The sequence below is a fragment of the Rousettus aegyptiacus genome, unplaced genomic scaffold (assembly GCF_014176215.1).
Source record: "Rousettus aegyptiacus isolate mRouAeg1 unplaced genomic scaffold, mRouAeg1.p scaffold_m13_p_2, whole genome shotgun sequence".
Lineage (NCBI taxonomy): Eukaryota > Metazoa > Chordata > Mammalia > Chiroptera > Pteropodidae > Rousettus > Rousettus aegyptiacus.
Window position 1 is genome coordinate 1,923,648 of NW_023416295.1, and position 14,139 is coordinate 1,937,786.

A 14,139-nucleotide genomic window follows, 5' to 3' on the forward strand; every position below is an offset into this window, starting at 1 on the left:
CCGGACCACTCGGCCTCCTCCCGCCGCCCGCGGCCACGTGCCCCCTGCCCCTCGTTACCCCAGGGAGACCCCTGTTCCCAGGACTCGGGCCCCTTAATGCAGAATGCAACTGCCACAAACCAGTCCGAATGTCACTAGTCTCCAGCTGGGACACCGTACAGCCCAGGGTGGCTGCAGGTGCCTCCCTGCTAAGGGTCCCCACCTGCATCTGTCCCCACACTGGTCACTGAGCACGCTTCCTTCCCAACCAGGCCGCTCACCTCGAAAAACGGGCCAACACTTCTGTTCCCACGTCCCACGCTAAAAAAAGTTTTTGCTACTATTTACCAAATAAAGCCTCCCACGGGTTCACGGTTTCTTACCGCAAACCCCTGGGACCGAATGCATTATAGAATTCAACATTTTTGGATTTCAGAAGAGCAATAAAAATGCACTCACCACATATTTTGTAACGACAGCCCTTAATGAACTTTGTCACCAGGGCTGCAGAGACGTGTATGAACTATTCACACTAAAAGAGTGAAGGCTGAAAACGCCCTCCCACTGGCCAGGCAGGCCTCCCGGCCAAATGAATTCTGCCACAAGCTTACTAAAGCAAAACAAAACGAAACACCGTTGCAGTTTTCAGAGCTTGCTGGACCTTGGAATTGGGGATCGGGGTGCTGGGCCAGTGCCGATGGAGGGAGCACCTTCTCAATCGGAACCTGGTCCAGACTCCCCTCTCACCCACTGCTGGCAGCATCTCTGTGAGGCATGCATCTCAGCCAGGCCCCACCCGAGGCTTAAGGAGCTCCCCGGAGCCAGACCTCAGCCTCCAGGTGTTATCCGCTGATCACCTGCCCCTCCTCCCTCATATCCCCGTATCCCTGTGCATTCTCTCCTTCTCCAAGGACTCCCCGCCCAGAGTTCATTCCTCGCCCTGTTCTCGCCACCTTGGGACCACCCAGCATCTTGCCTCCCTTCCTTCTTCCAAGCACCCTTCCCCGACTGTGATTCTAGCATCTCTGCAACTTCCTGGTCCCCTAGAAACCCATCAGGTTCTGGGGCAGGAACCAGCTCTGGTCCAGCCCACGGCCGGAGCTTGAGGTGAGGTCACAGAAGCAGCGCACTAAAATGGACATTAAAAGTCCACCCCACGATCCTGCGCAAGGCACAGAACGTTCTAGCGAGCATCCCTCAGTCTCTTCCCCTCCCTCTCCCCGGCGTCTCCCAGGAAGCTCCTCCGAGGTCAGGGCCCTGCTTCCGCCTCGAACCTCCCACAGACACCCAGCAGGTGATTCATTCCCGCCTGGTGAAGGAGTGGTTGTTCTGGGCTCACATTTTTGTCAACTTCCCACAGGGGCCTAAGGAAGGGGAGACCCAGAGTCCCTGCCGCACCACATCACAAAATGTTGCTTCTCCCAAGTGTGACTTCACCTCGAGATATTCCCATTCGTGATCAAGCGGAAGCTGCATGAAAACGGGTAATTTCGAGCGCCCCCACCTTGCCCCCTGCTCAATCTTAGCCCCAAACTACCCCCACATCCAAGGCCCTAGCACTAAGTGTTAGGGGGGATGCCAGACATCCGCGTGGAGGGCCCAGAGACCCCCGGAGGCCCGCCAAAGTCAAGCTGGGGGCTGCTGTCCTTGGGGGAGGCGGGAAATCGATTCTAGCCCTCAGGGGTCCCAAGGTCCCCTTGGACCGTGCCAGCCACTGTGGGTGCGGGCCCGGGCAGCGGGAGCCGGCGCTGGGCACGGCTCCTAGGTGCTGCACTTCGTAAAATACCACACGAGCGGCTCCGAGTGAAACTCCAGCCAGGAGCAGGTCTCAGGGCCCAGTCACCCCGCTGGGCAGAGCCAGTCCCAGGACGCCGCCGCTACACACGGAGGGCAGCGGCCACGTTCCTTTCCCTCCTGGGAAACGTGCCTCGCAGGGGACAGCGCGCACGGAGCCGCGAACTCGACGGAGAGCAGGGCCTCGCGGGGGGCCCGCCCTCGAAGGGGGCCCCCACCCCACGCCGGCCGAAGGTGCCGGCTGCCCTTGACCTTAGAACATCAACAAGGACGGAACGTTCGCCGTCGGAACGCGCTTTCCTCTTACCAGCCTCTGAGCTTCTGGACTCAGACAGTCGATTTCCTTGTTCTGCGTGGCCGCGGGGTTGGTCATCCTGCCGCCTCCAAGCCCACCGCCGCGCAGCCACGAAAGGTGCTCAGTGCCCGCCGAGCTGCGGGTCCGCGCGCGGGCGCTCAGCACCGGCGCACCACGGGCGCGCGGGGCACGGTCCAGGGACGCGAGTCCGGGCCGGCGGGAACTCGCCCTTCCTGCGGCAGAGGCGCGCTCCGCGCTTCCCGGCTCGGGCGCGGCCGCAGGGGCGGGGCGCAGGTGGCTCCGGCCCGCCCGCCAGGGTGGGGGCCCCGGGGGAGAGGAGCGGGCGCGACGCGGGGCGCCCCACCCTGGGGGCCCCGCCCCGTGTCCCGCGCTCCGCCCCTGAGGGTCCCGCCCCCTGCCCCGCCCCCGAAGGTCTCGCCCTGTCCCCCCCGCGCGCTCCGCCCCGAGGGTGCCGCCCCGTCCCCCACGCGCCCGGCTCCCTAAGGGTCCCGCCCCGTCCCCCCGCACGCTCCGCCCCGAGGGTGCCGCCCCGTCCCCCACGCGCCCGGCTCCCTGAGGGTCCCGCCCCGTCCCCCCGCGCGCTCCGCCCCGAGGGTGCCGCCCCGTCCCCTACGCGCCCGGCTCCCTGAGGGTCCCGCCCCCTGGCCCGCTCCCGAAGGTCTCGCCCAGTCCCCTGCGCGCTCCGCCCTGAGGGTCCCGCCCCCTCCCCCGCGCTCCGCCCCGAGGGTCCCGCCCCATGCCCCGCTCCCGAGGGTGCCGCCCCGTCCCCCACGCGCCCGGCTCCCTGAGGGTCCCGCCCCATGCCCCGCTCCCGAGGGTGCCGCCCCGTCCCCCACGCGCCCGGCTCCCTGAGGGTCCCGCCCCATGCCCCGCTCCCGAAGGTCTCGCCCTGTCCCCTGCGCGCTCCGACCCGAGGGTCCCGCCCTGTCCCCCGCGCTCCGCCCCCCGCGCGCACTCCGCCCTCGCCACCCCGCCCACCCTCACTCCTCCCGGCGCCCCAGCTGCCAGGTTGTCAATCACCACCCGACCCGAAAGGCGGCGGGCCGGCCCGCAGGGGGAGGGCGGGGTGAGCCCCTGCGGGCAGACGGGGACCGGGGAGAGGGCCGGGGCGCGGGAGCCTGCACCGGAAGGAGCCGCGGCGGGCAGGGCGGGGCCTGCGCGGGGCAGGGCGGGGCCGACCGCCTCCCAGACCCCGCCCCCGCCCGGCGCCGGGCTGCTGCGGGCTGCGACCCCCAAATCCCCCGAACTCAGGCAAACTGAGCTGCTGCGGACTTGGCAACCTCAGCCGGGCTCGGCAGCACCTGACGGGGGCACCCCGTTAACGCGCCAGTACGGGAGGGGCCGGCTTCCGGACGACAAAACCGCGCCGCTCGCGGGGTGAGGCCTGGAACACCCCGCTCCTGCCTCCCCATCTGCGAGCGGGGCTCAGCAAAGAACAGGGGTGCCGGCGGCTCGTCGCGGATCCAGTGTCCCAGAGCCGGGGCCATACGGTCCGGGGATCCCCGGGAGGGGGGGCGGGGCCGGGGCCGAGCGGGAGAGGGCGAAGGAAGGACGGGGACCCCGCCGCCCAGCACGCGCCGCTCTTGTTTAAAGTCCTGCAGCCAAGGCAATGACACGTTTCCTGATCTCCCTGGGCTGGGGCCGAGCCACAGGAAGGAAGCGACGCGGCTTTTCATACAAATGTCAGTCCGTGCACGCCAAGCCCGGTGTCTGCGACGCGGGAACCCCCTGCGCCCAGGCCCTGGGGACACGTTTTCCAGGAAGCATCTCAGAAAAACCACCTCCAGGCCTCCAAACAGAGACCTCCCACAGCATGGCGGGGCCTCCAGGAGGAGTCTTGAGAGACCACAAATACACCCTTAAATGTTACAGCTCCCCAACTTCCCACTCTCTGCCCCTGACCTAATTCTCGGTGACACGGTAGCGCGTGACCTATGCACACTCGGCTCCCATTGCGGACCCAGCGCCCCTGCGCATGCGGCTTCAGGGAGGGGGTTCGGCAAGGAAAGTTGGACGCCCACGCAGAGGAGGTTCTGAGGGACGGCAGGACCTGGCCTGGGAGAAGGTGAGGGCGACAGAAAAGAGACACTGAGTAAAGGCCTTGAGTGGCCCCTGCGGGAGCCACTCAGCAGGTGTCAGCTTTGCTTACAGGAACGGGGGACGCCAAGCTTTGATGGGGCGGCGCCCTTCGGTGCGCAAAAATTTCTTTCAAAGAGATTGAAATGTCTAACCTCGATGCCTTGTTTACTTGCTATGACACGTTGAAATGCTAATTGTCAATTACAATTCTTGACTTTATAAATGAACTGGCGAAGATAATTTTAATTTGTCCTACATACACAAGTGTGGGACTTAGGGAATTCACCATGGAAAGCCATTGATACTACAGTTTGAGCTGTAATAACTTCGCAGACGAGAGTGCTAGCCAGCTAATAGAACAGCCTTTGGTTTGAACACGCCCGTCGAGATAGGCAAATCCCAGAGCTCCCTGCCACCTCAAGCCCGATGACCAGGTCTCCCAGAGCAGGGCGCAGGGAACTGGCCTCGCTGATTTGCCTGCCTCTGAGGTACCCCCTGAATTTGCCTGCATCCTCCCCACCCTTCAGGTGACCATCTACTCGCTGGTTCTCAGCGTCATGAAAAAAGTCACAGGGAAGGGGCTGAGGGCCTCGGCTCTGGAATGGAACCCTTAGTCCAGTCCCCGGCTCTGCCGCGGACTACGGGTCGCGAGCAAGCCACTTCGCCCCTGAGTCTCAAGTCTTATCTGAAAAATGCCAGTGACGGCAGTGGCCCCGGAGTGTGGAGGACGGAAGGCACGGTCTGCTGAGCTGCCCTGTTAGCCCGCCGGACACGCAGACCGAATCTCGAATCGTCCCCAGCCGCAGAACCAATGTCAGTCTACACCCTACGTAGGTGCCGAGCTCACGCTTCTTGGTGTTATTACTTAGACCCTGGGCCCCAAGAATAAAGTGTAGAGGATCTAGTCTTGCCGTCTGCAAATTTTGACGTAAGCATCTTTCTAATGAAAAGGGACCTCACTGAAGCCCTCTTCCAAGACAGGATTTTTTTATTTTTCCTTCCAATTGATAGCACGGCCACTTATGAGGGGGATGATTGAGTGACAGGTGGAACCTACAAGCTCGGCGTTTAGAAAGTCCACTAAGGAACCGCAGGAGGAGCTGTGGCTGCAAAGACTGGCGGTTCGTGGGAGGGGAGATGTGGAGGCCCACGGTGCCCATCCCAGTACTCACAGGTCTAGAGGCAGCTGGGCGGCGTCGGCATAAACCCTTCACCCTGAAGAAGGCAAAACTCGAACGGCGTAAGAGTGTCCAGCGAGGAGAAACTGGACAAGCAGCCACAGGACGCTTAGCAGAAGGAACCCGGGCCGCGTCTGCAGGGTCTGAGCCGCAGCGGGGGGCTCGGGAAGAGGGCTGCCATCCGTCTGGACCCTGTCGGCGTGGCCGGGCTCTTTACGTAAAGAGCTGTGAGGTCAGTGGCACGGCTTCGGGGTTTCTCTTTTTGGTCAGGATGACTCAGAACTTCTGGCCCCCTTCAGGCTGCCGGGCAGCTAAGGACCTGCAAACAGTCACGATGGACGTGGGCCCGGGAGCTCTGTACCGATGGCCACCTTAGGTTTTGGGGGCGCTCTGCCTGTCCCGGGCATCCCTAAAAGGCGCCACGCTTGTGATCTTCTGTGCCTGTTCAATGAAAATTAAACGTCCAGACTCTGAAAAGCAGTTTTCCATGTGCAATACGATGTAGCAGGACCTTAATTTCTACACGAAAGGTAAAGAGGATGGTCTGATTTTGTTCTAGCAACATCGGAATCGTAGCTAACCGGCATGTGCCGGAACCTTTCAAGGGTCTGGGGCCGCGCCCACGCTCGGTTTACTGGTCTCCATGGTGCTGGTGTGTTGCTAGGCTCGGCAGCTCCCCGCCTCCTGCTGTGGTTTGGTTCTGAGGCTTAGAGCTGCCGAGACGAACTTTCCAGAGACTGCCGCGCAGAGCGGAGGGCAGACGGCGTGGCTCTCGGCCTCCACGTCAGCCAGAGGACTGACACGAAACCGTTCACGTCCGTCTTCCACGGACGTGGATCACTAGCCAGGTCGGCGACAGCGCCATAAGCGTCTCTGTGACTTCTGCAAACACCGAGCCCGCATTTACAGTGTGACTTCATGTGGATCCTTTTGACTCATGTCCAGAAACACTTCACGTTAACGGTGGTTCATGAAACGATCCCCCAGACTTGCACAGCGCCTTCCGTTTACGAAGCACTTCACACCCACGGTGGGGCTCGCGAGCCTGTGTGACTTGTCCGCAGACGCCCGGGGGAAGAGCGAAGCCAGGTGTTTAACCCAAGTCCCCACTGAAGGTCCCAAGGGTGCAGCATCGCGTGCACAGCCTGACACGGGATTGTCCCGCCCCAACCCAGCCAGCCCGGGGCCTCGCTGGACACAGAGGCCACAGACAGGAGTGTCCTTAGCGGTGCCCCTGGGCTTAGCCTGGAGTGGACAGTGTGTGGCTGCCCTTCCGGGACGGTGGGGACCCTGGCAGGAGCATGAGAGGGAGGCGCCAGCCCCGCCTGCCGTCTGCAGTGAACGCCGTGCCCCACGGTGAGCCGGCCCCACTCGGGCCCACAGCGACCTTGGGCCGCGGGCCGGGATTCTGACCGCGTCAGTGGACAGAAGCATCGGACCGCGAGGGGGCGGGGCTGGGAGGCAGCCCCGGCTCCTTGCAGCCACACAGACATCGCGGGGCCTGCTGCGCCCCCTGTGCGGCCCGCACCCCGTCCTCACAGCTGCCCGTGACTCGTGCCCCCTCCCCGCTCCTCCCGTCCTCCCAGAGCACCACCCTCCCCCACGGGGGTGCTGCTGGGGGCCACTTCATAACTGATGATGGAGGACGGACGCTCATCCCAGTGAAATGCGCGTTTTGGCCGGGGATCGTTAACTCTCACTGACCTATGACCTTCGCCGTTCTGCATTTCGGTAGCGACTGGGACGGAAGCTCTTGAAGGCGGCACGTCAGGAGTGATCGCCACGACTCGTTCTGCGTGACGACCCGGCACCCAGCAAGTCGCCACCCTTCTCTTTTCATTAACCGTGTTTTAAAGAAAACTCCCTCTGGCTTTTCCAAGGCGAGAGAGGAGTGTGAGCTCTGCTCGCACGACGGCAGCGGAGGCAGGAAGCGCGGTGTGCGTGAGTGTGAGTGCGCGTGTGTGTCCTGGGCACGTCGCTTCAGCACCGGGAGTTTCGACAGGTTCAAGGTGGTGACGGGCACGGCAGGCAGCGCATGCGCACGCGTGAGAGGGGCGAGTCTGAAGGAGGGACCTTGGGGCGCCGCGGCGAGTGCGTAAGAGGCGTGTCGGGAACAAGCCGGGACAGACAGGGGCCGTGAGGGAAGCAGAAAACAGTGGCGTCTCCTGGAAGCGGCGTTTACGAAAGTCCCCGGAGGCCTGGCGTGGCCGTCGGGGGTGGAACGAGGCAGCCGGAGCGGGGAGCATGTGCGGGGGAGCCTTTCCCTCGCCACCAGGGCAACGCCGGCTGTCGCCGTCTGCTGTCGAAACGCTCCAGGTAAGCATTCTGGGACCGGCGGGGCAGGGGGCGTGCGGGGCCTTTCAGGATTCGGCCTGATTCTGAGCTGCAGGGGGACGAGAAAACCGCAGTGGCCGGACGAGGACAGAGGACAGGAAGCACAGTCCTGGAGCAGGAACTGTGGGCCGCGGGGCCGAGGGGGGTGGGGGCCGCAGGGACAGAGACGGAGGGACCTGCCACCGAACCGCCTCCGGTCCAGCCAGGGTGACGCAGGACCCGAGCACAGAGCCCTTCCGCGGAGCCCCAGAGAGCCCGATGCTGCCACCGGGTGAAATCCGCTTCATGTCTTAAACAACTTCGCATCTACTTTACCCTGGAATTAAGATCCTCTCCAAAAGTGTGGGACTGACCCCACAGCAATCCTGGAAAACAAATGGACCCGTTTTCCCAATCCGTCCCTCAGAACTGGCGGTCCTTAAGGCCAGACCGAGTGATCGCAGAGACATCCCCCATAAAGCGGCACCGAGGAGCCCACGAACACCTCCGCCAGAGCATCTCTTAGGAGGTCCAGTTCTGCTTTCCACGCACAGAATACTGCACATGCCAACTAATTATTTTCTAAAGACGTTGAGAACCAAAAACCTAAAATCCTTTTGTACTTCTCAGTCACATAGGAACACTCAGAAAAGTCCCCAAAGTCAACTTTGCTGCAGAGAGAAAAAAAATCTACAGACGCTCAGTAGCCAGCCCAGGCTTCTGTGGCTACGTAAGTGCAAGAAATCCGCCTAAAACCCCGCCGATGACCTCGCCATTGGGCGAGCACGTGAGACGAGCCCCTCCGGCTGCGCACGTGCACGCGGCCAACCCGGTGCCCGACACGGGCCTCTGCCGCAGTTGCGCGTCTAGGAGGAGAGACTTTGATCGGAACAGACAACAACATGGGAAACAGGCTTCGCCCTCCACAACGGTGGCGGCTAGAGACAGAACATCCCACTGATAACAAGCGAATAAACAGAAATAGAAAACGATGATCAAAAAATGAAACAATGTGTTTCTCCAGATCTTCGCCCACGTATTTGGCTTCGGCCTCAGTAATCCTGCTGATGAGTCGAACGCTCTGGGAAGGACAGTCCCTCGTCCCTAACGACGAGCTGTGAAATGAGTCTTTATCCCATGAGTGACAAATCCAGAAATCAACCAGACCACAGATGTGACTGACAAGTGTCACATTCACAGAGAGGAAGTGTGGGCGACACAGGACTTCATAATCCGAATTTAAACTGTGCCCATAGCAAACAGAAATTTAAAGGTGCTTTAGATGAATTTAAAAAATCAGGCGCTCAGACTAAGTGGCTTGTCTCAAAGGTGAGCTGACTCAGGCAGACATCTGTGAACGACCTTCCTACCTAAGGAACAGAAATCAAAAAGCAGCATCCCTGAAGTCATCTTCCTAAGAAAAGGAATTTTCCTAAGGGAAAGTGAAGACCATCACACAGGTGAGCACAGCCCGAAGCGCCCGCCCGCCCGCCCCCTCTGCCCTCTGGCCGCCCGAGAAGCACAGCTCAAGGCACAGGTATCACTTCAGATTCCAGCAAACGCCACAAGGCGACAAGCTCCATCGTTATCACCAGCTGGTCTGAACTGGATATCTTTACAGAAGACTGAGCACAGAACATAAAAGCCTCACCTCTGAAAAATGGAGATTTTAGACGAACTTCAAGGGAAGTTTGAGGAAGAGCCAGGAACAGCAGTCGGGAGAGATGTTTGGCGTGAGAGCAGAAATTCTGGAATAACTGGAGATCAAATAGCCACTCCTGACCACGTCATCTCCGAGTCCCAGCGGAGAGGTCAATTAAAGGCACCTGCGTCCCCGACCTCGCCTGCAGCCTGGGCTGGCCCTTGCTTAAGGGGAGGGCGTGGCGCGAGCCCACTGCACCTCTCCAGGGGCTCTCCTCGGCTCCTTCCGACTTTAGCCCCCTCCTCTCACCCGACCTCCGAGGAGGCGGCCCCGTCAGATGTGGGGTGGGACATCAAGGGGAAACCAAAGGGAGCGCAGAGCAGGGCCTCTCGGCCCCAGCACTGCTGACATCTTGGCACGACGCCTCCGGGCCACGGCGCCTGTCCTGTGACTCACAGGACGGTGAGCACACCCGGGGCCAACAGCACTCTGTGCCCCAGCTGTCACAACCAGAAGTCTCTCCGGACGTTGTCAGGTGTGCCCTGGGAGGCAAAATGGTCCCCGCTGAGGACGCCTGATCCGGAGGGACTTGTGCCCTCCTCCGAGGTGCCCGCACTGCAGAAGCAGGCTGGCTCGTCACCCTGTACAGGCACGTCACAGCCCCAGAGACCGCGGTCCAGGGGGAGACACTCCAACGCGTCACCTGACGTCCGCGGCCCACGGTTTGTCCAGCGAGAGCTCCAGAGCGAGCCCAGTCAGTGCCGTCGGGCGGAGCAGGCAGGTAGGCAGCCCACGCTCGGGTGGCACGTGGGGCCACAGGGTGGGTGGAAAGTTGAGAGCCGGAGGGGCTGGGGTGCCAAGGCCGAGTGCGTGATCCTGGACGTGGGCTGGGAGCAAGGACGCTGTGAGCGAGAAGGTCAGAGGCCTGGGCTGTGCCTGCTGGCCCCCCGGGTGGCCCCACTGGAAGGGGGGAGCGCGGAAGCAGGAAGGCCGACAGGAGGCCACCCGCACAGCCCACAAGGACAGCGCGGTCACGGCAGAGGTTTGGGAGGTGCTTCCGGTCGGAGCCCCTGCGCCTTATTAGTCTGTCATTTCAAAGCACCCCGGTGCCTTCTCCTGGCTCCCTGTGTCAAATGGGAGAGATGAAGCCACCAGACAGGATGTCAGGTGACAGCCGGAGCCCGGTCTGGCACGAGACGGGCTGTCAGCGAGAACCTGCAGCACATTGTCTGTTATGCTAAAGTATACACGTTACTTTTCCTGCAAAACAAGGGACTCGAGGATTACAGTTTATGTACGGGTTTGGGGAAGCCAACGGCAGAGTCTGGCGTCACTTAACTAGCGTGGATCAGGTATATGGCTTCAATAGGCATTTCTGAGGCTCTTGGAGAGCGTCGCCCCCTCCCAGGCAGCTGCCCCACTTTGAGCCCCGATTCTGGCTTTGCCTCACTGCCATTTGGGGTTCTTGTTCTTGGACAAGTACAACTACAACTATATAAAAAGGGGCACACAGAGACAAAGACTGGAAGGAAACACAATAAACAACAGACCTGCTCTATTTAAGTGACGGAATCGTGGGAGTGTTCTTGCTTTTCAGAATACTCTCGGAACTCATCAGAATGCTCTTCCCCCTCCCTCCATGATACTCAGGTTAAGGAACTTGAACTTTATTCAGGAAGCAGCCGCTAATGACCTGCCAGAAGTATTTAAACAGGAAGGTAAGATTTTGTCTGGACAAGGAACCTGTAGGCTACAAAAAAAGTTGAAAATCACCCTTCTCGGCCTTCTCCAGAACTTTCTGGGCTGCCCTGTTTATTCTTCCAGGTTAACTTTAGAGCGTACTTGTTAAACTTTACATCACCCTCCTCCCCCAAACTGGGATTTTATTTGAATTACATATTTATAAATTATCTGGGGATGGATTGACCAACATCTTTTGATCACTGAGTCTTCTCATTCAGAAACAAGGCGGCTCTCTGTTTTTTAACCTGATGTGTCCTTTGGTATAATGTTATAGTTTTCTTCACATAGGTCCTGCTTTTTTCTTTCTTTCTTTCTTTCTTTCTTTTTTTTTTTTTAGGAAAGAAAATGCCTTTTCAAATAGTTTTTAATGACAGTTGACATACAATATTATGTTAGTTTCAGGTGGTCCCTGCGTATTTCTTTATTCCTAAGTGCTACTTTGAATGAGATCTTACCTTTTTGCCATTATTTTTTTTAAAAAATAAATCATCATTATGGGATATGGAAATGCTATGGATTTTGATCTAATCATCACAAGCTATTTCCTGGAACTCCCAGTTTTAGGCCGATTTTTTTTTTTTTTTTTTGGATTAGACAAAGACATAATCTGTAAGTCGCTACAAATTTCATCTCCTTTCCTGTAGTTACACTGCAGATTCTTTATCCTGTCTGGACATCATAACGTTACAAGCGTCTCTTCTTAAATTGGATGCTCTACAATTAGGGAAATAATGAGACAGCAGCTTTGTGAGTTAGTGCTTGCTCTGTAATAATACAGGACAGGACCTGCATGCGGCCTGTTCGAAGTTAAACAGCATTAAAACTGCCTATAAATTAAACAGAGAATCTGATGTCAGTCACCTGATAAGGGAACCAATTACAGGTCTCAGAATAACACGAGCCTACCGGCTAGATCTAATTTTGACCAGTAAAAGACAAACGGGCACAGAGTTGGAGGATGGATAGTCCCGAAGCCAGTGAGAGTGAATTCCTCCCTTCCTGTCAGAGTACAGTTGCTTCCTGCAGGGACGGGGCCGTGGGCGATGACACTGAGCGCAGGGCCCAGGGCCAGCACCTCTGGGCAGGAAATGCTGCCTCTGCCTGGAACTTGCTCTTGGCCTCGGGCAAGTCGTGTGTCCTCTCTGCCTCAGTTTCCTCATCTGTCAAACCCTATGCACTAAGTGCATAGGGTTTATAAGGGTTAAACGAGTGATTATTCTAATCAGTATTCAAATAAGGAAAATGCTAACCGTAAGTGTGGTGAAGGTGTTTGGTCTAGAGCAGGGGTCCCCAACCCCTCGGGGCCGTGGACCGGTACCGGCCGTGGCCTGTTAGGAACCGGGCCGCGCAGCAGGAAGTGAGTGGCAGGTGAGCGAAGCTCCATCTGTATCTGCAGCCGCTCCCCAGCGCCAGCATCACCGCCTCGGCTCCGCCTCCGATCACCAGGCATCAGATTCTCACGGGGCACTGGTCCCTGGTGCCACAAAGTTTGGGGACTACTGGTCTATGGAATGCACATTCTTACAAAATAGTTCAAGGAGCATTTAATCTAAATCTCATGCATCGGGTCACCACTTACGACAGGACGTGGGAGTTAACGTTGGTCCTCCACCAGCCCGCCCCTCCCTGCCTGCCTTCCTGCCCCTCCCAGCCCACGAGGCTCCGAGGCTCCATCTCACTCCCTCTCTCTGCAGCTCGGAGCCCACAGCCGGTGCTGTGCAGGGGGCTGTGCAAGCTCATTAAACCGGACCACCGAAACACAGCTCGGAATTCTAAGACTGGAGGCTCCAGGGGGAGTGACCATATCACTTCTCTAGCACAAGAAGCCTGAACTTTGCAACAGTTACTTTCGGGCACCTACTCACTTCCTGGTCGAGTTATGATCTAAATGGCTGGACTTGAACTTTACCAGCCAGATAAGGAGGTATGACTGAGTCTCTAAGGAATGGTGTCAGGCCACAGACGCTCACGAGCTTCCCTTTTTGGGTGAAGAGACTCTCCTATGGGGTAGGTTTTCAAAAAAAGAAAATTATGTGCCTGCTGTGAAGCAACTGAGAGTATGAAAAAGACAAAAACGTTCAACAGTTCGAGCTCTATTAGTCTATGATTATTTAAATAGCTGTCCTACATTTAGAACAAAATGTAGTGGACCCAGCTCTACCTTGTAGCATCTTTCCTCCGGCAGAAGGCAAAGGGGTGAGCAGGCGGAGAGACGGAGAACACAGTGACCTTACCCCTGAGGGTGGGGGTGGGGGTCAGGCCCCAGGGGGCCACGGGCAGCATTTTCTAGGGACCCGTGCCGGAGACGTCATGTCAGCTTCTGAGCATCAGATAACCAGCAGGAGGATAAAAGAGGGCTTCATCACCCATTTTATCAATATGTTCGTCCCCATTAAAACTTCTAATAATTCATATTAAATATAAAAACCAATTTACTCTTTTATAAGTGGCAGCGACCCAGGTGTCCACTGATGGCTGAAGGAAGCAGCAATGGCCCCCCCGTGCCACGGGATATTACTGGCCTTGAAAAGGGAGCAGATTCCGACACGTGCTACGGTGTGGCCGAAACTCGGAAGACGCTGTGGAAAGCGAAATAAGCCAGACGCGAAAGGACAAATACTGCGCGATGCACTCACGGAAGATACCTGGGACTGTCGCACTCGTAGAGACGGGAAGGGGGCGGGCAGCGCCGGGGGCTGGGGACGGGCACGGGGACAGGGACGGGGACAGGGACGGGGAGCGAGTGTTCAGTGGGGACGGAGCTGTGGTTTGGGAGGAAGAAAGAACCGTGGGGACGGACGGTGGGGGCGCCGTCGCGCCCTGTGAATGCGCTCGATGTGCCGCTGAGCTATGGTTAACCTGCCAAATCTTATGTGTATTTTGCCACCATTTAAAAATATATATCTAAAAAAAAAAAAATCCAACTTACGCTTTAGTTTTTGCCACACCACAGAGGGAGGAAGAGAAAAGACAGCGTGGAGTTTTCCCCAGAGAGCAGGCGTGACGTGGGCGAGTCCCAACCGAGTCACAAACCGGCCACACGAGAGATTGGGAACCTGCGTGGAAAGCAGCCTTCAGAGGAGGTACCACCAGGC

General features: G+C 58.5%; 1 protein-coding gene across 15 annotated transcripts in view; it reads right to left on the minus strand.

The window, feature by feature from the left end:
* LRRFIP1 (LRR binding FLII interacting protein 1) overlaps window positions 1–14,139 on the minus strand; it is a 117,647-nt gene that overhangs the window by 74,842 nt on the left and 28,666 nt on the right. For 2 of the 15 annotated variants that reach the window (XM_016144279.2, XM_036236455.1), the window contains exon 1: window positions 2,081–2,304. The exons of 9 other annotated variants lie outside the window; for them this stretch is intronic. In XM_016144279.2, the coding sequence (XP_015999765.2) occupies window positions 2,081–2,146 (66 nt within the window). In that variant the 5' untranslated portion in view covers window positions 2,147–2,304. Of the gene's footprint in view, window positions 1–2,080; window positions 2,329–14,139 lie in introns of those variants that run through there. 4 more of the 15 variants (XM_016144278.2, XM_036236453.1, XM_036236457.1 and 1 more) reach the window with 4 other exon arrangements.